Here is a 27440-nt window from a genome sequence, read left to right on the forward strand (position 1 = left end):
GTAATGTTTGGCTTGTTTTATAGCTTCTCATTATGGATTTCTAGTTTCTAAGCAGCAAATGATGAAGATTGGACTAAATTAGGCTATTTTACTAAGATAGCATTTTCAAAATTCCTAACTAGCATGTTCATCTAGATAATTGGGTTTTTTAAAAAATCAGCTGTGGTGATATATTTATTTATATTTAAAATGTGGTATGTTGCCCTTCAAAATTGATTTGAAGCAAGTTAGCAATGCATTACAAACACAATGTGTATTCTGTTCTTCTTAAACCTATTTGAAGTAGTAACTGGTTACATACATTGCGGAAACCATAATCTTGCTTTTATTATTTAGATTCTGTCTAATGTATACAAACAAAGCCACTGTGGTTACTAAACTCTGGCTTATTGTGTTGTGCAATGCCAGTTAGTGGTGGCTTAAATGAAACCATGTTTAATAAAACATTGGCTTAGAACAGATATATAAACCCTACCATTATGAGTAATTTCAATTCTGTAAGATTTGATCAGGCAAATCCCGTATGCCATGTTCCACTATACCCATTTGAGCAATTTTTCTTGTTCCTCATGCTGATGAAATCTTGGAGTGGTGTTGTTTGAAGCTTGCAATTGCTTGAAGCCAAGAATGCAGATGAATTTGAAGTTAAAAGCAGAGATGGAAAACATGCATGGCGTTAATGAGCTGAAAAATGTATCCAGAGACTTCAATTGTGTTCCAAACATAGAACCCCAAAAAGAATAAGTACAAAAGGGTTTCCTTTATTTTCTTCCTAGCAAGAAACTAGCTAAAAATTTCCTCATGTTTCCTTGCCTTCCCCTTCCCTTTCTAGCATTTTATAAAGAAAAAGACAAAGACAAAAAACTGGATGACGACAGTACCAGTGCCACTGTCCCACAGTCTGCTTTTCTGGGGCCTACATTATGGGACAAGACACTTCCCTATGATGGTGACACTTTCCAGTTGGAATACATGGACCTGGAAGAATTTCTCTCAGAGAATGGCATCCCACCCAGTCCAGTCCAGCACGACCACAGCCCTCATCAGCCAGCTCTTCAGCAACCTACCTCAGCCTCACCACCTGTCATGGACCTCAGCCACAGAGCATCTACATCGGTCCACCCGACAATGGTTTCCCAAAACTGCATGCAAAATACACCCAGGCCAGGTAAAGTAAGAGGTCCTTTGATTATTATTTTCTTTGGCACCATGGGTGAGGAGTTCCACATGTGTGTCACACGGAGCCTTTTCCATTCAGGTTGTGAATATGTGTGAAGTACTGGAGAGAAACTTGATTCAGTGCAAGGAATGGGAGATTAGATCATGCTCCTTGCTTTTCCAGGGTCTCACTCTTACTTCATTCAAAATGGGACTTTTGATTCATGTTCACCACTATTGAGTGTTGTCAAAACTCACTCTCAGTGTTTCTCCTTGTTTTGACCGCATACACCTGCAGTATCACAATGTTTGAAAATAACTCATGATATGTAGATTCAAATGCAATTGTTAGAGAGCGCCGTGATGTGGTGCAGTGGTTAGAATGCAGTATTGCAGGCAAACTTTGCCCACTGTCAGGATTTTTATTCTCACTGGCTGAAGGTTGATTCAGCCTTCCATCCTTCCAAAGTCGGTAAAATGAGGACCCAGATTGTTGGGGGGAGATATGGTGACTCTGTACAGAGCTTAGAGAGAGCTGTAAAGCACTGTGAAGTGGTATATAAGTCTAAGTGCTAGTGTTAACATTAAGCAATATACTTATTTCTTGCCCAGTCAGAACCTGAATGAAATCATTAGTTCTATACATAGAGACTGTCATGCATATTCATTTATTATTTTGAGGAGGGGTTGCAATACACAGAATTTGCTAACTCCTGCAGGGAGGTTCTCATTCAGACACATATAAGGAGTGTCATTTTAGAACTTCTGATTCAATATAGCAAGACTGGTAAGATGAAGAAGGGGAGTATTGGAAGAGAGCCAGCACCAGTTCTTCTGTTCCAGTATACTATGGACATATTTACATAAATATAATGGATTAATATGAAGCCTTACACTAAAGTCTTCCCATCATGTGTTATTTGGAGCAAGGAGGGAAGTCCTCAAACTGAGACAACTTCCTGTGTTATTTGGAGAATGTTTTTTTCCCAAGAACCACATAAGTAGAGCCACTTGCTATCAGTTGTAGCTTTCTATGTGCAGGGAGCCAACCAGTACTTGCATGTAAAGAAACCATGCTTTGGTTATGCCCATGCAATTCCTTACCTAAATGCTGCCATATTGGTGTGGGGAAATGGCTCTCCACATTTCTATGAATTACATGACAGCTGCCATCTCACATTTAGAATTAATGTCATGTCTGAATGGGTGTTTTGAAAGGTTCATGAGATGTGCTGGAATTGTCTACATTCCAGGTTGCACATCTGTTTGCAATGGGTTTGGAACCTGTAGATCTCCAGATGTTGCTGAAGTATGGTTCTTAGCATCCATCACTATCAGCCAGGGTGTTGTAGTTCATTGATATCTGGAGGTAAGGTCTCCAGCTAGAGGGAGGCAACACAAAATGCTAATAGCAGACACTAGCATGTGCTTGAAGGAATAATGGAGAAACACTAGAATTCACAATGAGTTTGAATAGTTCATTCTTCATTGAAGGAAGCTTTGCATAAAAGTAACTACTGTCAGATTTTAATTTTTTTAAAAAGAAGACTTTCTGTGGGAGAATTTTGCAAGTGGTGAAGCTGTTCTTAATTTTTTTAGAATTCAGATTTACTTTAATGAACTGTTGGTACAACAATATCGGCAGTCTCCTAATTACAACATTTCTGAACGGTATGTGATTAATACATCTCATTTGACAGATACTTATACATACAGGAAATATCACAATCCATTTGTTAGAGTGCCCAGAAGACAACTTGAAAAATCTTCTGGGAACTGAGAACATTCTCTTGAAAATGCCCCTACAGTTATTCTGAAATAATCACAACACTGCTTTAAACATTCCTTATTAAACAGAGAAGCAATTTGGAAATATTTTAAAACTGAGCCTGCAGTCCTAATTATATTTATTAGGACTAATCCCCATGAAAATTGTGGGATATCTAGGTCAGTTCTATTTATGTTTACAAGTTGGTCTGTCAAACAAGCAGTTAGGAAAAGGAGAAATATATGGTGGGGTGGATGTGTTAAGTACTTTGAATTAATACCAAATAGAATTAGGGAAATCTGCACGAAGTGCAATTTGGCCCTATATTTAATTTTCACTTGGGTTATTTATCGCTTATCTGACTTCTGTTGGAAAAGAGCTCATTGTCAACAGCAGGAAACCATGTTATTTGCTCTCTGGTCCTGGGATGGTGAACAAGAGATTGTTGTCAAAGACATATAAATCAAAATAAATCAAGCAGCTAGCATTGAGAGTGGAAAAGAATGGTACAGAAAATCAAAGCCACAAACTGTGTGATTATCAGAAACTGGGAGGAGACTGGTGATCAAGCTGCATTTCTTTGAAAATCAGAGCCAGAATCCTCATTGACATGCACTTCAGTTGATTATTTTTTTTTGAATGAATGTTTATTTCAACTGGAATTGAAACAAGGGGAAGAATTTCAGATGGAGGCAGTATACATTTCTCTGAAAAGCTATTAAGTGCTGAGTAGTATGTGATGGGAACGCGGCTGTGAATTGGTTCCAACCAACTAGTTTCTTTGCACATAAGTGAGTATGGCATCCCAAGCACAGTTCCACATATAAAGAAAGTGCTGAGTTGAAAATGTGTGTTTGGTGTGCAGCGCACAACACCACAGTGGCTTGGGCTTCCTGGCCCATGGGCTCTCAGAATCAGGTGTATGATGGAAACTTATCCTGGTGGCTTTTTTTTTTTTTTCTTTTGCTTTTGAGGTGTAATGATGACGAGTTCCATGTGCGGCTTTTAAAGAGATGTAACTTTTGAAACAGCACTGAAAGAAAACATGATGGAGAGGGTCCCAAAGGTGCTTTTTCAAGAGGCAACTAGACTTTCTGGTTTTTCTTTGAAGACGTTTTGCTTCTCATCCAAGAAAGAGAGGGAGTAATTTTTTTAAGGAGAGAATTATAGGTTTTGGAAGCAGCATTGGCTGCAGGAGAAATGTGGATTACATCGAGGGGAGGAAAAAAAGGCAGAAAGCCTAAAAAGGCAGGTGGTCTCTCTGAGCTTGGCTAGTCACTTCCTGTGAATTTTCTGGCAGGTACTCCATGAAGGTGCATTGCAGTAGTGGGTTCCACCAGGGGTGAAATGCTCCCGATTCAGCCCGGTTCAGCCAAACCGGTAGCGATGGTGGCCGGTGGTTCGGAGAACCGGTAGCGATGGTGGCGCGAGGCTCCACCCACCTGCCCGGTCGTCATTACATTACATGTTTTTTACCTATGTGCATGTGCAGAAGGGTTTGCGCATGCACAAAGGGTTCAAGCGCATGCGGCGCGTGCACTTCCAAACTGGTTGGGAAGGTAAGTAGATTTCATCCCTGAGTTCCACTTACCTTCAGAACCGGGAGCACGCGTGTGCATGAGAGAAGCGAGCGCGTGGTGCTTCTGCGTATGCACAGAGCATCCATGATGATGTCTGGGCAGGTGGGCGGAGCCTCCCACTGCCGCCATTGCCGGTTTGCCCAAACCGGGATGAACCGGTAGAAACCCGCCACTGGTGCATTGGCAAGAATCATTTCCCTTTCTCACTTGTGGATTCTGCCTGACATCTCAAACCTGGTCCTTTATGCTCTCTATTCTTAAGAGGTCAAGGAAAGGGTTTTTTTTTTCCAATTAAAAGAAAGCTGCACGGGGTTTAACATTATGGAAGCACTTTGAGACACCCCATGGTGGTATCACATGGCTTCCCCACCCATCAAATTCTTGCAAAAAAGACAAAGACTAGGCAAGCATCACCTTTGATGGGTAAATCTTTCCACTGGCTGGGAGGATCTGGTGTAGTAATGCTTCCAAGACAACTGTTTCTGCCACATGTGTTCTCAGATGCTACACCATACTCAGGATTGTGTCAGGTTCCCTCTATATCTTTGAAATGACTCTATGATACGCCTCAATGGCCAAGCATGGAAGGTAGAGAAAATTATTAGAATGATAATCCTTCCCTTCACCGTATCTTTTTGGGAGAGCAGGAAAAGCAGCCAATCTTTACATGGTCACCTGTCAAGGTTCATTTGCAACCTCTTTTACAATCAGGCCTGGCTAAGATTTATGCTCTTGGTTGATTTTAGAAAACACCCCGCCCTCTCTCCCCCTGCCCGGGTGGTTGAGGAATTTCAAAACACACTTCTGAACTGTCCTACTGCCAAAAGTTATTTTGATTGCAGGTTTTGTTGTTAGCATCCACAAATGCCCCTCCTATTTAAAAAAATCATGCCCAAAGTTTCCTTAGAATCTCCAGGCTGTAAGCCAAGTATTTATTTTCAGTCTAGATCTGCAACATGAACAATACAACAAAGCAATGGAGACTTTGCCATAAAGAAAGAAACCAAGAGTTTCTTTCCCTCACCTCAAATGACCCAGCAAGCACATATACATTTGGAGCTACAGGGTCCAAGGTTACAATGAGTTGATGTGTTGCCTGTCAGAATTCACATTAGAAATGACTTAAGTAACAAAGCTCATGCTTTCTAGGTTCAAGGACAATTTGCCACAGTCAATTCACTGCGGCCAACTCGCCATGGGCCAACTCGCTGCGGGACAAAAATAATGCTAATTTCAAATAAATGGTAAAATAGAAATGATGCAAAAGGAGGGATAAAATGTAATGTGAATGACAAACATTAAAATATTTTTTAAATTATTTTAAATATGTAAGTTGAATCGTTGAATTTTCCTGTAGCGAATTGTCCTGTAGCCAGTTGGCGATGGCAAGTTGTCCTGTAGCGAATTGGCTGTGATGAATTGGCCATGGCAAGTTGTCCACAGTGAATTGGCTGCGGCAAGTTGTCCCATTCTGTGCTTTCTATTCAAAAGAAGAGAACTTATTTTCCCCACTGTTTTAGTTCAAAAGATCATGTAATGAACTGGGCTCACAATTTGAGGGGTTGATTGTGTGACCCATGCCCCCTAGACTTTCCTCAGCATGCTGACTAGGAAGTGGATGATGGGCAAGTAGCAACAGGAGTTGGTACTTTTAGTGTCTTGGCACTGGGGGTGGGTTCTTCTTACCTTTACTACTGGTTCACAATGGGGCCGTGCGTGCACTTTTTTGATGACATTGGGGTCGGTGGGCGAAGCCTCCCTTCGGTTTTACTACCGGTTCTACTGGTCCGAACCAGGGGCAACCTACCACTGCTTGGCACTGATAATAAGATAATAAGAACAGAGGGCAGAGTAATTAATTTAAAATTCCCAGGATGCTTCTGTCTCTCTGGGAAAACCAAAACAGTGACTTCCATGACTTTGCCAAATGGTGGTTGCAGTGGCTTTATGTTCTGGTGAGCCAAATTCTGAAATGTGTACAAGACGTTTACCCAACTTTTATTTTTATTTTTTATTTTTTATTTTATTTAAATTTGTATACCGCCCTTCTCCTAGTGGACTCAGGGCGGTGCACAGCCAAGTAAAAAACATCCAATACAAAATTTAAAAATTTAAAAGAATTATACCCTTTGGCCAAACATTAAGAACCTTATGACTAAAACCCATTAAACAATTAAAAGATCTAATATCTCAAATATCTTCCTTTTAGAAAGGAAGGATGTAGATGGACACAGATTCACATATCTCTGCTAACTTTCTTCTGTTTATGGCAATTTGGCCATTAAAAAAAAACAATGGAAGTTATTTTGAATCCTGATTGCAATATTGGATTGATTAAAAAAACACAAATCTTGAACTGACAGATGATTGAAAAGAAGAGTAAATTTTGACAAGTGATTCCTTTACATGGTGTACCCATTTGTTGCTTGAATTTGGCTACTGAAAGAAAAATAAGGTGTTAAGAATTCAACATAGATCTCCAACCTTTATGGGGAGGAAATATGTACAAATTCTCTCTGCTGGATAGAAATGAACAATGATGCCAAAACCGTTAGGGTTTATTTTATTTCCTTATTGCAAATATTTGTACACTGCTTTCCATTATATATCAAGAAGCTGTTTACATTGAAGTAAAATGAAATTCAGTTTTATGTCTGGCATTTTTATATTTTTACTGTTCTGTGAAATAAGATAGGGGAAGACACAGTTCTCTATATTGTGTACTTGATTACGTTCTGATGATTTGATAATTGCACTGAACCTTTTGAGTTATGTAGTAAGTGTGTATTGTCTCATATCATTTGAGGGGATTCTGTGTTTTTCCATCTCTTGATTTCCCCAATTTGGCACTCTTTCAGAAGTGTTGGGATTGCGACTTGCAGAATTCCCAGTGGGTATCTTTTGGGGGGTTTGGTACCATCTGCAGGTAGTGTTCTGGAGACCTTACCCTAAAATAATTGGTGCAGACAGTGATCGGAAAAACAAAGCAAAACAAGAATTTGGGGAAAAGAAACAGAAACATTCATAGAAAGATGTGAACAATTTAAGAACAGTGATGAAATGGGTGGGGGGGGATTGATCCTTTCCCTCTTTTTGGAGGATATGGTGCTTTCATATCCCTGGAAGAGAAACAGCAGGCTGGGAGAGGCCAATATACACAATGAAATCCTACCTCTGTCTGTCTTCAGTCTTTATGTTGAAAGCTTACTAAAAATTGGAGTATGAAGCCAATTTACGTTGTCAGAGTGAACATAGCCTGTTTTCCTGAAGTTCAGCTTTGGCATCTCTATAACACCAGGCCTCCACATTGGAAGACAAAATAAAAATAAATAGAAGTTTCCCAGAGCAGGCATATGCCTGGATGCCAAAAATCTTTGTAGAAAACTTGCCAAATGTTATGAAACACAGGTAGCATGAATATTGGACAGAACTGAAAATAAAAATTCCAGATGTTGTACTTGAAGGCTAGAAAACAGGGCCATTGGTGATTCTTGCAGCTTTGTGTTAGAATTGAGGACATTTCTCCTTTAAAAAAAAATTGATGGGGAGATGTTATGCTGGCATCTGAAAATTGATGAACTTAGTGAAAAGAATCCTATCTTTTTTTCCTGCAATTGTTGGTCATTAAGTGCCAAGGTTTGTAGAAATCTATTGGAAAGCCACTTCGTTACTATGGAGCCCACAGCAACAATGAAATGCAAAGAATAGTCAGGATGAAAATATTCAGTGTGTTCTTGGGTACATGCCCATTGAGGTCCAAGTGGGGCCTGACTGTCATACATGTAATGCATACACACCCAGCGTTTGTGCACTGGGTTTCTGGCAGCCATTGAGGGATTCCTTGTAAAAGAGAGCAGTAAAGAAAGTATTCCTTGGTGATAGGACGTATGAAATGTGCTGTGCTTTTCCTGGAACTCATAAGAAGTATCAACATGGCGTATCAAAGACAGATATTAGGTGTAAATCATGTGTAGAATATACCAGGTTTAGTCCTGGTCCTTTCTGATATAAAGCATCAGATTGAGAGGAAAACTTTGGATTGGAGAATCCCAAGAATTGGTGTCAGAGAATGAGGATAGCTGAGCTGGTTGGATCAAAGCCAGTTTGGTCTAGTGATTAAGACACCAGGTTAGAAGCTAGGAGGTTGTGAATTCTAAGAATTCTTCTTAAGCATGAAAACTGGCTGGGTGACTTTGGGCCAGTCCCACTTTCTTAGCCCAACTCACTCACACGGTGGTTGGTGTGGGGAAAATAGGAGGAAGAAGGACTATTATGTGTGTTCACTGCCTTGAGTTATTTATCAAACGAATAAAGGCAGAATAAAAGTAAATAAAACAAACTTGCAATATTATCTTAGCCTTCTCAAACAGGTACCTGCATTATGCTTTCTGTATATATGGACTATAGACTCCATCATTCTTAAGCCAACATGATCCTGGCCAGGGCTAGCAAGAGATGATGGAATGAGTCTAGGCCAGGAGTCTCCAACCTCGGCAACTTTAAGACTTGTGGACTTCAACTCCCAGAATTCCTCAGCTGGCTAAGGAATGGAGATTGGAGGCCCCTGGTCTAGGCAACCTATGAGGGTGCCCAGCTAGTGAAGTTAGCAGAATTTTATATGACATTTCTTTCTCTAGTTCATAACATGTGTAGTAACACAACAGAAGACAACCATTTGTCGCATACTTCCTACCAATTTTTTTTTTTTTTTTTTAATTTGATTTATATGCCGCCCTTCTCCGAAGACTCAGGGCGGCTTACAATGTGCTCAGCAATAGCCTTCATCCTTTTGTATATTTTATACAAAGTCAGCTTATTGCCCCCACAAACTGGGTCCTCAATTTACCTACCTTAGAAAGGATGGAAGGCTGAGTCAACCTTGAGCCTTGGCGAGATTCGAACCCTGCAGTAATTGCAGGCAGCTGGTCTTAATCAGCTTAATAACAGGGTGCCTTAAACCCCTGTACTACCAAGGCTCTATTGTTACTGATATGACAGTGCTCCTGGCAAATTATACTACAGTAGACTTTATTCAAGAGGATATGCTTTGTACTGTGACATTTTACTCTAGAATAGTAACAGTGGACTAGAAATGGCTCAACTCAGTTACTTACCTATGTATTCAAGTTTTTGTGCTCTTTCTCTTTTTTAGAGACAAAATCTTTCTTTATTGCAGTTTCTTCCAATAGCTGAAACAGCCTCTTAGGCCAAATCTTATTCCATTCCAATGTTCCTCTGAACAAATTTTCAATTTTTGTTGCCACTTCAGGCATATTCATCTAACAGATTTATTATTTCTGATTAAATTTTCAGGCAAAATGGTGGCCATTTCTAGATCACAGTTTCTACTGTTACCCCAAATTGTGTCTGTCTCCATGACTCCCCCCACCACCACCACTTTGCTCTGCAAAAGGCCAACATTCTATTTTTTTAAAATTAAAATGATGTTTTTATAACAAAATTAAGTTAGATGAGCAGGAAATTTGACCGGCATCAAGGGAGGAATTGGCAAGCACACACATTTCCTGTTTCTGAAATAAAAGTACAACAGAGCTACATACAGCAGACTCATCCCAATGCCTCTGATCAAATGCTTACTCCTCGTAGGGGTCGTGGGTAGAGGTCAAGGGGGCAGCCAGGAATATTGCCCATAGTTTCCCTGGTATGGGTAAGACATTGTCCAAATGTTCTGGTAAATTTCAAAAATCTTTCCATCAGTGGGAAACAAACTGATCTATGAGTCATAGATACAAACTGGCAATTTTGCCTATTAGATAAATGACATAGTGAATTATTTCAGAAAGATATATTTTAGAACAAAAGCCACCCCTTGGTTTAATCTGTAGAATAAGGCAGTAGAAAATTAGTTTAAAAAAATAGCCTGTAATTATGAATAGTAGAGTGTTTGAGTGGACTGAGCAAAGGTAAGTTCTGCTTCAAGTTCAGCCTCAATTCTCATTAACTTGGTTTGGGCTTAGGACAAGATTCCCACAGTATGAACCATCCCAGTTACTAATATCTTGTTTAGTGATTCCCTTTTGTCCCTGTTTAAGGGACAAAATGTCTTCTGGCTGAGGGGTGGGAGCAAATAAAGAAAAAAATCAGATCCCTCCCAGAAATCAGGTCCCTCTTCCTTATTGTGTTGTCAGGGAGGGAAAGAGCTGTAAACTGCCTCTGATCTTGAAAATGTCTTGGATGTGCACATACTTCTTCTGAATTGTTATATCCGGGTAACCTAAACAGTCCCCTTTATGGTTCAGTTCACCCAATTCTCAATCCTGGCTTGTTTTGATTTCCGCTGCCTGCCTTTTGCCTCCTCTGTATGTCATTTTCGGTATAACCCAGCTTTATATTGATTGTTTCTGAAGCATTGATGTTGCATGGCGATTGCAGATAACCCATATATGGTGCTGCTGTTTTAAAGGTTTCCTGGTCCTTGGACTCTCTGCATGGGTTGCAGAGGAAGCTTACCCATCAATCAGGCCTTTTCCAGATCTTTTCACGTTGGCTCGTGCTGAAGGGTTGAAGGTGGTGGTGGAGGAGAAACAACTGAATGGTTTATTTCTTGGATCTGTGGAGAGTGTGTATTTCTCTGAAACAGGAAGGCAGATGCATCAGGCAGATACATCCCTTTATTGGTACCTCTCATGTCCAGATCTAGAGAGAACCTTAAAGCAAAATGGAAAAGTTTGGCAGTACTAGATGTTCTGTGCAGTGACGATAGAGAGTGTGGGGAGGAAAGTCATATTACCCACTCCTCCCTTCCTTTCTCTCTAGTTTGCCAGAGACTGCAGTTTAGATCAAAAAGCGATGTGGAATAGATGTAGGCAAATTTAAAAATAGATCCTCCTGGGTGTGAGGGAAGAAAATTGCTGAATGCACAAACTGTAGAGGAAAACGTCCGGGTCCTTTTCTGATCTAGAGAAGTGAATTGTAATGTTCCCAATAAAAATTTAATTAATCACTTTACCCTTAAGTAAAGTGTTTGCAAAACATGGAAATGGTAAGGCGTATCGGGGTGTTGGGAGGGATGGTTAAATCTGAAAATCAGTAGTTTTCAGGTCAGCTGAGAGAGGCAATATAGCTGAATAGAAATTTGCTTGGACAATTCTGTTGTGCGGGAGATACATAGAATAATTCTACAGGTAGTCCTCTACTTACGACCACAATTGAGCCCATAATTTCTTTTGTTAAGCGAGATAGTTAAGTGAATTTTGCCTCATTTCACGACCATTCTTGCCACAGTTAAGTGAGTCACTGCAGTTATTAAGTGTTAAATTGTTAACACAATTGTTAAGTGAATTTGGCTTCCCCATTGACTTTGCTTGTCAGAAGTTCGCAAATGGTGATCATTTGACCCCAGGGCACTGCAACTGTCATAGATATGAGTCAGTTGCCAAGTGTCTGAATTTTGATCATGTGACTATGGAGATGCTGCAATGGTTGTGTCAAAACCGGTCATAAGGCATCTTTTTCAGTGCTGTTGTAATTTCAAATGGTCACTAAATGAACCGTTGTAAGTTGAGGACTACCTGTACTTTCTGTTCACTATCACGGGGCTAACCCAGTCAGACTTTACTATGATATAGTGGTGAAATGCTTTGAGTAAAGCTGGGGAAGATACAAGTGCGCAATCCCAGTCAGTTACAAAGTTCACTGAGAAATGACTAGAACAAGTCAGAGGCTAATTTCAGGTGTCTCACTAAGATAGAAACCAGACTTGTACAACTTAAGGTTCTCAGACAGAGTTCTCCAAAGTGGTCAGTATTGAGCCCCATGAGTAGAAGGGACACACCAAGGGGGTCAGTGTTGTTGTTGTTGTTAGTAAGTAGTAGTAGTAGTAAACAATATTCATTTAATTATTTTCATATAATAAATGCTTGGGGGTTTATGAATAGTCTGAAACCTCAAGAAGGAATTGATGAGTTGAAGAGTTTGGAGACCTCTGCTTTAGGGCCCTTGCCTTCTATCTCCCTACTTGAGCACCTCCAAAACTGTCCACCAAATTTTAATTTGTCAGAAGAGAAAAATTATTGAATATGCTAGTTATAATTATGTGCTCTATATTTGATTATTTTGATGTTAACAGTATTTGCCCCCGGTTTGGACCTGGTTCGCAAGAACCAGTAGTAGAACCGGTGTGAGGCCCTGTCCACTGTCCCGGATGTCGTCATTGGAGATCTGCGCATGCGCAGAAGCAAGGTGCTCATGCAAATAAAGGGAGCGCGCATGTGCGATCCCGTTGAGAACCGGTATGTAAAGGTAAGTAGAACCCACCCCTGATATGAATGTAAATTCAGTTCAATCTAAATTATTTTTTCTGATTATTTTCAAAATATAGCCTCTGATGTAGCCTTCAGAGATCTGGTGCAAATCACACACTTTACAAACCACAAGAGCCAGTTTCATACCTCATACCACAATCAGACAACAGCTTTATTGGATATTATTATTAAGCAATGTAGAGACGGAGAAAGAAATCATGTGCACTTTCCAGATATAAAAAAAATAGTATAAAAATATAAAGAGTGAGACAAGTTGGTACTGTGCTCTTTGGCGTGGATAAATTTAGTTTTAGTGTGGAAATTAAGTGAACGGACACATGATAAATCAGTGGTCAGATAATCCTCAGCTTTTGTTTTCTTTTTCACACAGGCTGTTACTTTTCATTAGGCACAGAACTTAGAATTATTCATGCAACTATTTGTGCAGAAAGCAAGTGAATTCTGTGATGGGAATCACTCTGCAGATAGACGTGTGAAATAAGGCTGGTGTATGTGGATATTTGATTTTTAACAGCAGGGATATGCAAAATCCATATGTGAAGCTTTTCACAGCAGGGAAGAAAAATGTTCACCTGCTAATTGCATCAGATATAGATGCTACTAAAAGCACAACTACCACCATTTCACAAATTTTGTTTATTTAAGTCCATATAGAGACTGTTTGACCTTAACAATTCTGATAGTTTAAAGAGAGAAAGAGAGATATAATCAGACCAACAGCCAGCCCACCTGCCAACAGGAAGATTAAGTCAAGCAACAACATCCAACTTTTTAATAGTTATTAAATTGGGGGCAACATAGATCTGAAGAAGGATGTCATGGCAGAGGTAAACCTACTGAAAAGGCTCATCTCCTGGGTCTCATAAGGTCACATTGTATAGTCAATAAAGCCAAAAATGTGTCAGCTCTGCCTGATCTCTCAGGTGACTTAGCTTGAAGATCCTGGGATGTCATCTAATGGGTATTGGTGCATTAGTGATGATGAGTTTGGCAATAAAGAATCTAGGTAAAGGCTTATGTGGAGGATAAGGGGTGAAACTCTGAATGTCCCACTTTCAATAATTCTACACAAAACCAAACAACTGTCTTATTTCATGCACAGGAATTTGTATATTTCTTGGTGGGTGGGAATGTCCAAATCAGACTTTTCCAACTTGTCTCCCCTCTGAAGAGTTATATCGTAATTCTCAGCCAGCATGTATTACAGTTCCAATAGATCAGGAGTCTCCAAACTTGGCAACTTTAAGACTTGTGGACTTCAACTTCAACCATGCTGGGTGAGGAATTGAAGTCCATGGTTCTTAAAGTTGTCAAGTTTGGAGACCCCTGCAAAAGACACCTATATAGGGAATAAGGAGACCCCTGCAATAGATGTAGAGGCACCTGAATGTCCTCATATTCCTCTTCCACTACAATAATCTCTTTTCTTTCCAAAATGTCAGTCAAGGTTCAGTCTTTTCTACATCCATTTATCTTAAATAGATCTTAAATAGAGATTGCAACTCTTGTTCTAGATCGCTGCAAGAAGCAGAATAGTGAGAAGTGAGAATACATCAGAGATTGTAAAATATATTCTGTAAACATCCAGCTGTGAACATTCTGGAAATAAATCTACATTTTCACGACAAGAGGCGATTTCTAATTAATGATTTACTTCACACAGCATTTAGAATGTAGCATACATGTGTGTATTTATTTAACTGAAGCATATTTTGCCTTCCTTTGGCTGACAAGGACTCCCCAAAATCAATAATATGATAGCCCCCGCAGGCATGAAATCTATCAGCTGCAACATCAAAAAGAAGGGTTTTTGGAAGAAGCAAGTACAAACACTAAGTTGTTTGGTAGGAAGCTCTTATTGCAACCAGTTGGTATAGAAACAGTCAGCAGAGGAAAGTTGCCAAAAGTTGCCGATCTAATAGCATGATTCTTCCTCCTTTCTCCCCCTTTCCTCAGTGTCTATCTGTTGCCTAGTGCTGTGAGAAAACAATATTTATAATTAAAATCTAAAAATGTCTCCGATGGAGAGAAATCCATACTTTTAGGCATGACCACTGGAATCTCTGCTGTATGAAATTGTGAAATGAACACGACGGGGTGGGAGACTTGTAGTCCTCCAGATGTTAAATGAGCCACAGTTCCCAGAAGTCTTCAGCTGTACTGCCAAAGGTTAAAAAAAGAAAAGATGTTGGCAATTGTAGCTCAACAACACCTGCAGGACCAAAAGGTTCTCTTATCATTGTTGTATATTTACAACAATGCATATAAATACTGTTGTATATTTACAACAGTGCATATAAATACTGTAATTGATCGGAGCAGGGTGAATTATTGTTGTTTGGACACTTCCAAGTCTGTGAGTCAATGATTTTAGGAGGATTGTCGGTAGTTCCTTCTTGTAAGACTGTTTTTGGTTCCTACCATCTTGTTTCCTGCTGGCCTCTTTTTTGATTGCCTTTGATTTTTCCAGGCATCAGGATCTTTTCCAGTGATCTCTGCCTTTGCATCACATGTCCAAAATATTTAAGCTTTAGCTTTGTTATTAGTGTAGTTGGAAGATTAGCAAGAGTCTGACTGTGGTGTGCCAAGTTCTAGAATTGTTCAACTTATAAAGTTTTCTATTAGGGTAGAACAAGACCAACCTTTTAAATAGTTAAACAAGATGTCCGGGTCACCCTAAAGACAATATCTTGGAATTGTTTTTGTTACTATAAAATAAGATTATTTCTCTGGAGCCCTTTGCTTATATTTTTATTTTGTTTTATTGCTGCCCAAGGCCCCTTCTTTGAATTTTCTCAGCTCCCTTCCTTTTCTTTTCTCCCTTTGATCTGCTTGCCAACATCAAACATGGTAATTCTCAACTTCTCCAAGTTCAAATTAAGGAGCCTCAGTAACATTTTTCATTTCGGAAGGATTTCCTTTTATTTTCCCCTCCTGCCCTAGACTTCAGGAAAAACTTGCAGTTGCTGTATTGATTGTTTTGATGGATGGGAATACCTTGTGAGTTTTAGGTCTTTTATTACAGTTTTTATATTGTTTTTGCCTTGTTTTTTTTTTTTTACATTATTATAGCATTGTTTTGTTGTTGTTTATACAGTATTTGTTTTAATTATTTGTAAACTGCCCAGAGTCAGGTACATGAGATGGGTGGCTATATAAATTTGATTAATAAATACCTCAATCCATAGTGAGTGGAAGAAAGCTGATGTGCCCTGCTCATCGCCATAGTGTATCAGCTGGGTTAAACTCAGTTTGCTCCTGTTGGCCAGGGGAGGAGAGAATAAATAAATAATTCACACAAGCCCAATAGGACCTTGGATAACCCTGTTAGATCTGCAGGGCTTGATAGCTGGCAGGACTGCAAGCTAATAATTAGAGAAGGAAAACTTGCCAGGTGCCTCCAAATCAATGTGTTCTTTCGATTAGCTTGTGCACTTGTCACTGGCAGATGTCAGAAGCAAGCTACAGCGATAAATGAGTTGTGACAAAATGTCCTCCTCTGATGTGTAGCCGTATAAATAGAAGTCTGCATGCATGGATTTTTGGCAGAAGATCTCTCATTGACGATGCTGAAAGGGCTGTAGCAAACTTTTTACCCAATTATCCTTCAAGAGCCTAGCCAGCAAAGTCTTCTCCTCTCTGGAACATGATTGGGGACAATAGGTCAGAGATTAAGCGCTGGGTGTTTTCTTTTCTTTTTTTAATTAAAAAAAAAAGAAAAGAAAAGGCAGCAGTTTGGTGCTACTTAATTTAAGGGCTACATAGTTGAATGCAGCTTGCGAACCCATGGCAGAAAACAAAATTAAATGCATTGCTTCGCATGGCAAGGATACTGAAGCATCCCCCCCCCCCCAAGCTGTGGTCTATGTGTTCAGCTAGAAATGATGGGTTTTACAAAGGCTTTCTTAGAGGCTTTGTTCAGGTAGTCCAGTAATCCTGGGATAGAACAAAACTTATTGTTGGGGGTCCAAGAACCACCCTTGACTTTTGAAGGGCAAGTCAGGGATTGAAATGTCAACAGTAGGTGGAATCAGGACCAAAAAAAAAAAGGACTACAGCTAGTTCAGGTAATCTGACTGGATTACAGTTGCATTCATTAAATAACCTCTGTAGTTATTTAATGGTATGGTTCTCCGTGTAATTTATAATGTCTCTTTTTTTCTTATTTAGAATTGCAATTCAAGTTGCAATTTGGCCATTATCTCTGGGGGGCCATGGGTTTTGTGTCTCCATCAGAAGCCAAATACTGGTAGTGCAGAGTTCTTCTTGTAATAATAAATAAACATTTCCTTACAGCAGACAGTATGATTTAACCAGAGTTCGTTCAGTAAGCTGGAATGTTTGCTCTGCCTAAAAATGTTTACTATCAAAAAAAAAAAAAAAAATGAAATAGGATCCTTTTAGGACAATTTTTAAAAAATGTCTTGTTTTCTCTTAGTGCTGTAATATCTTGCATTTAACTACAAAAGTGAGGATTGAAAAAAAAAAGGGCTTAATTCTGTCCATTATTGTTATTCTGGTTGTTGTATAGCACAATAGTGTCAACTTGCTATGAGATAATGTAGGATTTGGGCAGACCTTAATCATGCTTAGTAGCCTGGTCCAATGAGGTCAAGAAGAAATCTATTCACAACTTCATTTCTGAAAACCACTATCTCAGCTTGTGTGATGGAGACCCTGCATTTCAGCATTCCTTCTGTGCAGTCAGATGGTTGTAATGGGGTGTGTGTGTGTGTATGTCAGAGAGAGAGAGAGAACACACACACACACACACACACACACACACAGAGAGAGAGAGAGAGAGAGAGAGAGAGAGAGAGAGGGAACACAAAAGAGAACATGAGAGAAAGAACACGCGAGCTTACAAGAGAGAGAGAACATGAGAGAGAACATGAGAGAAGAGAACACGAGAGAGAGAGAATACACAAAAGAGAACATGAGAGAGAGAACATGAGAGAACACAAGAGAGAGAGAACACGAGAGAGAGAACATTAGAGAAGAGAACACGAGAGAGAGAGAGAGAGAGAGAGAGAGAGAGAGAGAGAGAGAGAGAGAGAGAGAGAGAGAGAGAACAAGAACTCAGGATATAAACATATGTTTCCGTGTTTAAATACCACATACATAAGCAGAATTTCTGAGGCAGCAGATGGGATTGCTAGGCCTTGTTTGATAGACCTCTCGTGGGCTCGGGAGGTGGATGCCTGACAGAAATGATGGATCCATTTGTGTGCTAAAGAAAGCACTACCTGTCAATCACTGCCTTTCCACTACTTGAGAGGTACAAAAGCCCATCCAGTAGCAATTTAAAATCAGCCTGTTCAGTATAGCATGAATTCTTTGGCTGTCTATCCTTCCTCTCAGAAAGAGATGCATGATTTTCTAGCACCAAGCAGTCATAGAACAATACAGTTCACAGCTATGGATATCAGTGTGGGCTCTGCTGACAACTTCTTCCAACTGCTTTTTATAGTCAATTCATGCAAAATAGGGTGCTGTTAAGAAGCAATAGTAGCTTCTTCATGGCCTGATCTTTAGAATGAACTACTGTAGCCTCTAAGAAGGGATTATTATTGACATTATTGATTATTCTTGCCTCCAGAATAATAGTGGAATATATACCCCCAAGTCTGTTATATGAAATAAGCATCATTTTTGCTGTTATTAATCAGAGAGGTATTGATGTATCTTTTATTTTATTTATGGCAGTGGTGAAATCCAATTTTTTTTACTATCGGTTCTGTGGGCGTGGCTTTGTGGGTGTGGTGTGGCTTTATGGGCGTGGCTTGGTAGATGTGGCAGCGGAAGGATACTGCAAAATCTCCATTCCCACCCCACTCTTGGGGGAAGGATATTGAAAAATCTCCTTTCCCACCCCACTCTGGGGCCAGCCAGAGGTGGTATTTGCCAGTTGTCCGAACTACTCAAAATTTCCGCTACCAGTTCTCCAAAACCTGTTGGATTTCACCCCTGATTTATGGTCTCCCATCTATCTTAACATAACTGGGTGGCTCACAACAACATAAAGCACACACACACCACACACACACACACACACACACACACACACACACACACACACACTAAATGATTCCATGCAACCCAGGGATTGTATCATTCTTATTACAAATATACAGGCTCAACTCATCTTGACCCAATGTGTTATGGAGTAGTAGGCTTTCTTTTCATCTAAACTCTGTTTGTAGGAGATAATAGCTCCAGGTAAATCGGTGGCAATCCAACAGTGTGCTCTGTTGTGTATTTAGAGAAGAAAGCATCAGGTACTTGCAACAGCAAGAAATACATCCAGCTTTTTATGCAAAACAAATATTGGTTCCCTGCTTGGTACAATTAACTTCGGCTACAAATTCAGCCCTGTGTCACAGAAAAACTAATTCTCTTTTATTTGTGGGGAGCGACAAGCTGTTTCAGGGGTAGGAGACAGTGGGTAGTACTATTTCAGGGAATTCTGGAAATTAGGAAATTAATATGATGAACTCTTTATTATCAGCAACTTCAGCATTAAAAATATATCAAGTAAAATTGGAACAAGGGCTAAGGGAGGAAGACATACATGGTCCTTGCAATTAGGGGATGCTTGAAAGAGGAACATGCATGGATGTAAATGGGACAGTGTCCTAATAAATAAATAAAAATTTAGAAGTCTCCTTCCTAATTATGCTTCCTCGAAATAGCAGTTCAATGAGCTTTGCGGAGTTTAAATTTGGATCTTTCGTCTTACTAAAAGCTGTTCCTGCGTGTCACAAGTGAGGAATATGCCCATCTTTCATACTCCCTGGCATTCCCCAGGCCATGCACTTCTTTTCTAATAATCCATTTGGGAAATAGAGAAGGAATTAAGAACAACTATGTTTGTTGTTATTGTTTTGGAAGTGAGATGCAAGCACTCAGCAGGGGAAAAAAATGAGGCCACTGTGCTGGTTGGGAAGGGAACCGAGAGAAAAAGTTGGAAGGAGGGGGAAAGGAAGGGTTTGGTTTCCCTCCAGTTGTATAGAAGTTGTGCAATTTAAGAATCGGATTAACCTGGTATGACTTGGTTTTTCTGCCAAAGTAGATAGGTTAAGTTTCTTGGCACAGGGCACAGTACAGTACATTATGTGCTGTAAATATGGGTGTGTCAGCCTCGGGTTTTAATGCCACAGAAGTCTTAGAGGCTAGTATTCTGCAGCTGTGCAGCGCGGAACAGACTTCCTTTAGCTTTTGCCAGGAGAGTTAACTGCATTGTTTGGGTGTGCTGTGGTTCTTTCTTTCCTGCAGCAATCAAATCCGCCCAAGAAGCTTGCAAACAGAGCAGTCTGATGTGAAAACCAAGGGGTCATTTGCATAGAAGGTTTTCCCATTCATGATTTATGGCTGAATATTTTTTTTCCCCCTCCTGTGCCACCAAACTAAGTATGGCCGCAGCATGCTTGTAAACTTGGGGGTTGTTCCAAGATGGTGGAGGGATGTGACAACTAAGACTATAATGTGATGCTTTTTGTAGTTGTAGTCCTTTTGTTGTGGTCCACCAGCAGCCTGTGGAGCTGGCAGCGGAGTCGGACAGTGAGGAGGTTGGGGAGGACAGTGGGCCAGTCCTGGAATCAGGGGAAGGCCCAGACGAGGGCTCTGCGTCAGAGGCAGAGATGGGGCCAGGGCCATCTGGGAGCGATGCATGGACTCTGGAGACTCCAGAGGCGGATAGCAAGAGCAGCTGAAGCAAAAAGGACGACTTGGGAGTAAGGCCAGGAGATGATTGGCCCCTCCCAGAAGGCTTAAAAGATCAGCAACGGCTCTTGGGATCTTTGTAGGAAAGCAACGTTGCTACATTTGTCTCTTGCTTCTGAACTTCATGAGGTTTTGCCAAGAAAAGCCTTTGGCAGGGTGCCAAAGAAGACAAAGCTTGATGATAAGGCCGAAGGACTTTTTATGAAGAATTTGTTTCGAAATTAATTTGGACTAAGCTGAGAATGAAGTAATTCTCAGCTGTTCTAATAAAATATGTTTGTTTAGGACTGATTGTGTCTGGTAATAACTACTTGGGCCTAGGTCACAACACCTTTATCGAACCTTCTTGCAAAGAGTAGCTAGTTATTGTGATTACTGTATGGTAGTTATTTTACAATTATACATGGAGGTGCATGGACAGAGGGATCCATTAGCAACCTATAGCAAAATTAAATGATCCTCTCATTAGGAGGTTATTTGGCTTAGGCAATCTACACAGCCTCCTTCTGCAAAGCAATGAAAAACAGCTCTATAGAGTGGCAATGGGCAGTGGTAGACAAGCAGGCAGACCAGAAGAAGCAATGTGGAAGTGGCCGGAGATTGGTTCCTCTTGGTCATTTGACTTCTTGTCTAGATTCTGCCTAGATTTGAAGGCTCTACAGTTCCCACCAATCTTTGTTGTTGGTTGTATTGAGGTGATGAGTGAAGAGCTAATGCCTATTTCCCAATGGATACATCACAGTTCCAAATACAGACTCTAAAATATAACAGGAAACAATACCAAGTTAGCTCAGGAAACCAGTTCACAGGACCTGAAAACTGTAATAGGAGTTGAAGATCACACATCTTAAAGCTGCCAAGGTTGCAATATGTTGGACTAAAGCATCTCCAGTAAGGAAAGGAAATGCTTTTAGAGTGACAGCGGCTAACTTGAGCCTCACTATCTTGGAAGTATCATATGCACAGTGCATATGCAATTTCTTGAAAATGAAGAAGTATAAGTGCACTTACAGATAAAACATCTCAGTCAAACCCTGTTCTTGCCATGGCTTTTTAAAGGAAATAATAATTATGCGTGACCCTTGGGCTTAGCATCTTGGGAAAATTAATATTTATTGGTGACATTTTTAAGATGTTTTGTGTGATCATGGTCACAAAGGTGTTGAAGTCCAGGAGACTTTGTGCTGTTTTTATGGTTGTTACCTTGGCAATTTTCCAGATTGGCTCAAATTCCAGGAAAGTTAACAGTAAAACTGCACTTTCTCCATTCCCTTTAAAGACATGTAGCCTGGGATAGAGTGCAAACATTGCCATCATAGCAATACTATTTGTTATAAGCCAGGTATTTAATTCTTTTGTTGAAAAGATTGACGATGTGACTTTTGTCTGATTGTTTTTCCTTTTCCTTGGATATAAATATATATTCAACAAAGATTTAGAGCATCACGCAGCCCCATCCATTCATTCTCTATTTAGCTCAGTTGCATTGTACATGATTTGCTTAACATCCTATAGGCCTCACATTATTTCCATTTCCAATGCTTATATATTGATAAGTATTACTATTTATCAATCAGTAGTGATACTGGATTTATAAACTCTGTAGTGTGGTATCTCAAACCTCTTCTGCAGTTGCAATGCCTTGCTTGTAGTATCTGCTTATATTATAAATACACAGGTAATCTTTGACTTATGACCACCATTGCACCTGGAATTTTGGTCATAAGTCATTGCAGTTATAAGATGAGGCATCTTATATGAGGCATATAGGCATTATGACCTTTTTTCCGACAATCATAAAGTGAGCCCCATAATTGTTAAGTGAATCATGCAATTGTTAAGCAAATCTATTCTTCCAAATGAGTGTTCTTTTGCCAGTCACAAACTGGTCATTAATGAGAATCGGTTGCCAAGTACCCACAATCACGAGATTGCAGGGAGGACAACAGCACGGAGGACGACAGCAGTTGTAACAATTGATGAAGGGTTGTAAGTAGTTTTTAAAAAGTCCATTGGAACTTTGAACAATCATTACAGAACTGGCTGTAAGCCAAGGACTATGTAAAAAACTACCAGCACACCCAACATCTTTCAAACTTCCCCACTTTACTGACAACTTTAGTATTAGTTACTGGTGTATGACACTTGATCACAAAACTTCAGGAGATACCGCCTTGTATTTATTGATGGGTGTCTATAAAGGGCAAACAGAAACATCATAGACAATGTGCCAGAGAAAGGAAAAGGCGTTTGGTTTTGACTATAACCCAGTGAATTGTATTGTGCTTCTCCAATTTTTTCCCCCTATGTAACCTGCTCCACTAATATTATGGCATTCGGTCTCATGATACTAACAAAAAGTGGATAATGAGAAATACTGACTCGGAGAAGACCATTTAAGTGGTTTAACTAAGTAGTCCCCTATATACCTGTCTGTCATTTCCTGCAGCATCCATCAACGATTAGAAAAATCTACATCTCTGCTTGCCATCTTTTTTCCTAACGTATTGTTGTATACAAGATTTGCCAAATCTTGTATTTGCCAAACAAACCTGTTTTTTCACAACACAATAATGGACTCCAATTAATGAACAAACAACAACATATGTATTAGGTTGGCAGCAGATCCATTGCTATTAATATTGCTTTGATGCAGGTCTACAAGGAAAGAAACAACTCTAATGCTGCAAAATTTCTCACCTTGGAGGTGTCATTCACACAATTGGTCTGCTGCCCCTATGAGTGTTGTTGAGTATTCCCAGGTACAGAAGCAACAAGAGAGTAGGTGATAATAGATCCTGTGAACCATTCTACACTTACAGCCTGGTAGGTTTAAGCAGATGAGCATTAAGGTAGCAAAGCATCGATTTTAGTTCAGTTTCACATTGTATCTGTGCGGGTTGTGTGTGTATCAAAAGAGGTAGTATTTGACCGAATCCTAAGTGAAACCTTTGAGTGAAAGTTAGTTATTAATAAGAAGATAGTCTATGTCTGCCATTTCCAACCAAGTGACTGTCATTTATCCTGAGGTTAAAAATCCCATAATATCCAGCCAGGATGACAAAGCATCTGTAGAACATCAAAGTGATTAAAAGTTATCCAGAAATTGGGGATCCTGTAGACCAGGGGTATCAAACTTGCATCGTCACGTGAAGTATTGCGACTTTTCCTTCCTTTGCTAAACTGGGCGTGGGCATGGACAGTGCGTGACGCATCTGGCCCACGGGCCACGAGTTTGACAGCAGACAAAATGTACTTTCCCTGTAATACCAAACGGTTTTGCCCCAGACATTTTTGATGATAGCCTTCTTGCATTAGCTGATCCATTGTTTATATTGTGTTTCATTCTCCTTTGGGTTACAGTATGATTCTGATCTCTTCATATGTAAGAATTGCCCTATTCTTTGTTCTAGTTTGTTTTGCAGTGAAACTACTATTTATAGAGACTATGACTTAAATTGTAATGAAGTTGATTTGCATTAAATCAGATCTGCAGATAGCTGCTTATTGTAGAAGAGTTATAATCACCAGACAAGATGCTCTGGTTACAACATTGGACAGAGACTGTTGCTTTCCCAAGCATCATTCTGCCTCTCACCACTGTCAGTGCTGAAGAGACATTTGAGAGTTCAGGTGATCAGGAAATGCCATCTCATCAGGTTGCAGGCTCAAGAGTATCCTTGAGGGAAGGGAAGGGAATAGTATTGGTCAGAATGATGCAAGCAGCGTTGTGGCATTGTTATGCCAGTACTATTCCTTTACCATATACATTGCAATCTTGCACATATTGCCCCCAAGGGACAATTTCATTTGCAGCATCACACTGCTGAAGAAAACAAAACACTTTGTAATGTTTTAGTGTCAAAGGAGGAATGCGGAAGTTGCCACAACAATGCCTTTCGGTTACTATGGTTATAAGCAAGTTTAGAATCTTCTCTACTATTGTTTGCATTAGCCATGTCACAGAATGCAAGGGGACAATAGTTCTGTGGTATATGTGAATAGTGGATTATGAGGAGTTGGGTTTTTGTTGTTGTTGTTGTGCCTTCGAGTCAGTGTTGAGTCCTGGCAACTGCCTAGGATATTACCTCTTCCTAGGTCTAAGAGAGTGTTTTGGGTCCAAAGTCACCCAGCTGGTTTTGTGCCCAAATCGAGACTAGAACTTGTGGTTATTTAGTTACAAGCTTGATGCCTAAATTACTACACCAAACTTGTTTTTGAATAGTGGTATACATTACAAATAAAGTGCTTTTTTTAAAAAAAACTTCTAACAGTATGATGAAATGCTCTTTTTGCTCAGATAATAGTAGCTTTTCTTTACCATCATGGTGTAGTATCATGTAGGGATTTGAGACTAACTGAAATATAATTATTATTTTGAGTTATGTTTTTTGTTGTAGTCAGAACTAAAGCAATAAACAAAACTGTTAATGCTTTTTCATGGAAACCATAATTTGGGAAGATGATGAGCATTTGACAGTAGAGACATAGCTCATTTTTTTAATATGCTCATCACGTTTTCACTGACAGACACAACACCAATTTCATTGTGTAGGGAATATTTTTTTGTTCATTGCTGTTCTCCTCAGCGTAAGGAACGTCTGTCAGACCGGGTATGGACTCCACTATGCAGCATATGACCGAGTCTGCGGATCTAAATAACTCCGCCCTCTACTGGTTGAGCCCCAGTGTTTCGACTCGGTCCTATGCTGGACAGTCGTGTTTTCCTGGACTCAGTCTGTTTGTGGCGTTTTTCGCTAGATTTTGCTAATTTTTCAATTTATCTTCACTTAATTCGGCTATTTTACTAATTGGACTTTCAAAACGACAAAGAAATTTTTTTTTTTTTTCATCGACCTTTCGGCGGCGCGAAGGGTCCTTACTCGAGACCGCCGGCAGCCGCTTGTTAGCGGCGGGGGCTGCTAGCCGACAGACCCCTGGAGGGGTGCGAGCTCCATTTCTCCCCCTCAGTCTCCCCTTGCCACCGGGAGACGAACAGCTGCTTTGTAACGGCATTGACCTAGCAGCTTTATCGGCGCCGTTACTTTGGCGGGCTTTTTGAACGAGCGCCATTTTCTTTTTTCTGGCCGCTTTGACTGCCTTTGGCTAGCGGCCCGGAATCGACGAGCAGACGACCACTTCAGCTCCTATCACCTGCGGGCCTGCATCGGCGCATTCAGCTGCCCTCATCTCGTCGGAATCTCGGCAGCAAGCTAAGTTTAAAATTTTTTACTGTGGTCAGGGGTTCCCCGGCAGTCTCTTACGGCCCAAATTAAAATGGCGGACGCCCCTAATCAGCCTCGTTCTCGCTCCGCTGCCTCCAGATCCCGCCATAGACATGCTAGTGACCCCGGGGAGGGAACCAGCAAACAGGGCCGATCAGGCAAGGCCCCTTCCAAGGGAGCTTCTTCTACCTCTGCCCAGGCCAGTAAGCCTACAAGGGAGGAGCTAAGGCGGCACAGAGCCTTAGAGAAAGCAGCTCTGAAGGCTCAAAAGCAGCCCTCCGCCATTTTATCTCGCATGGCTGACAATCTGCCACCAAGGCCGGCTCCGCCTTCACATCAGCATGCTGTGGCCCGTGCGGATCGGGATCTTTCACCAGACCATCCTACATCTCGGGGCCCCACGTCATCGGAGGCAGAACAAGTTTTTCAGACCCTCCCGGATCCTTCTAACGGGCCAAATCAGTTCGGGGATAGTGATCGGGAGCCTTCTCGCCCTCCCCCCGGGGCGGGAACCCCTCTGGCTCCGGCAGGGGATGTGTCTCTGCCAGACCCCCATGCTGCCTTAGAGGCCATCATAGCAAGAGCTATCCAACGGGGCCTTTCTCAGGGGTTACAACAGGGCCTTCTTCCGGCCCCTACCCCAATGGCTAGTGACCAATCTCGCCCCGCCCTCTCTGAATTCCAAGAGGATCGCTTATTTTCTCCTGAGCGCTCTGACCAGGGTTCTCTCTCAGAGGAGGAGGAATCTAGGGAGCTGACCCTTTCAGACGACGAAGGTCTCACCCCAGACCAGCCCGCCTTCGTTGGCCTTTTCCGGCCCCAGTTATTTCGTTCTTTATTGTTTAAGGCCCTGGCTGTAACTAGACTGGGGTCTCCTTCCACCACTGGCACAGCACCACAAGGCTCCTCCGATCCCGCTACGTCCATGTTTGCGGAACCGACTGTCGAACCTGAGCTCATTCCAGCTCCCAAACTTTTTACGGATATTGTCCAGCGACAATGGTCCTTGCCTGGTTCAGCTCCGGCACCTAATGGTTTAGACAAACGTTTGTATCAAACTGCTCCCGCTCTTTCTGATCTGCTACAGGTCCCTCCAGTGGACGGCCCCATAGCGGCCTTGGCTTCTCCTTCCAGGCTCCCTAGCTCTCCTGAGGAATCTCTGCGACCCGAAGACAAGCGGGCGGAGAAGACCCTCATCAAGTCTCATCAATCTGCGGCGTGGGCAGTTAAGACTGCCACGGCGGCTTCCTTTTTTAACCGAGCCTCCCTGCTCTGGCTGAAGCAATTGCAAGACAGATTACCTCCGGCTGACACTCGTACGCACCAGGATCTGAACAAGATCGTCGCCGCCTTGGAGTACTCCGCAGATGCCACGCTGAATTCAGCTCGGTTCTCAGCCAAGTCCATCGGCTCTACGGTCACATCTCGGCGACTTTTATGGCTCCGCCATTGGCAGGCGGACGCCAAAAGCAAGTGGCAACTAGCCTCCTCGCCCTATTCCTCTTCTTCTCTCTTTGGCCCCCCCCTGGAGCCACTTCTAGTGGAAACTAGAGACCATCGCAAGATCCTACCGTCGGTTTCCCGTCGTTCTAATTCTCGTTTTTCTCCATACAATCGGTCTCAGTCATTTCGTCCTCAAGATCCCGGCTCGTACCAGTCTCGTTTTCAACGTTCCTTTCAGGCCCAGTCTCACCAGGATCCA

The 27440-nt window shown here is 41.1% G+C and overlaps 1 protein-coding gene across 3 annotated transcripts in view; it reads left to right on the top strand.

Moving 5' to 3' along the window:
• The window catches only part of HLF (HLF transcription factor, PAR bZIP family member), a 76718-nt gene that overhangs the window by 2582 nt on the left and 46696 nt on the right, over positions 1-27440 (top strand). For all 3 annotated transcript variants that reach the window (XM_034412482.3, XM_034412483.3, XM_087886944.1), the window contains one exon: positions 833-1168. In XM_034412482.3, the coding sequence (XP_034268373.2) occupies positions 833-1168 (336 nt within the window). The remainder of the gene's footprint in view (positions 1-832; positions 1169-27440) is intronic.

The sequence above is a fragment of the Pantherophis guttatus genome, chromosome 2, assembly GCF_059756535.1.
Source record: "Pantherophis guttatus breed Tessera chromosome 2, ASM5975653v1, whole genome shotgun sequence".
NCBI lineage: Eukaryota > Metazoa > Chordata > Lepidosauria > Squamata > Colubridae > Pantherophis > Pantherophis guttatus.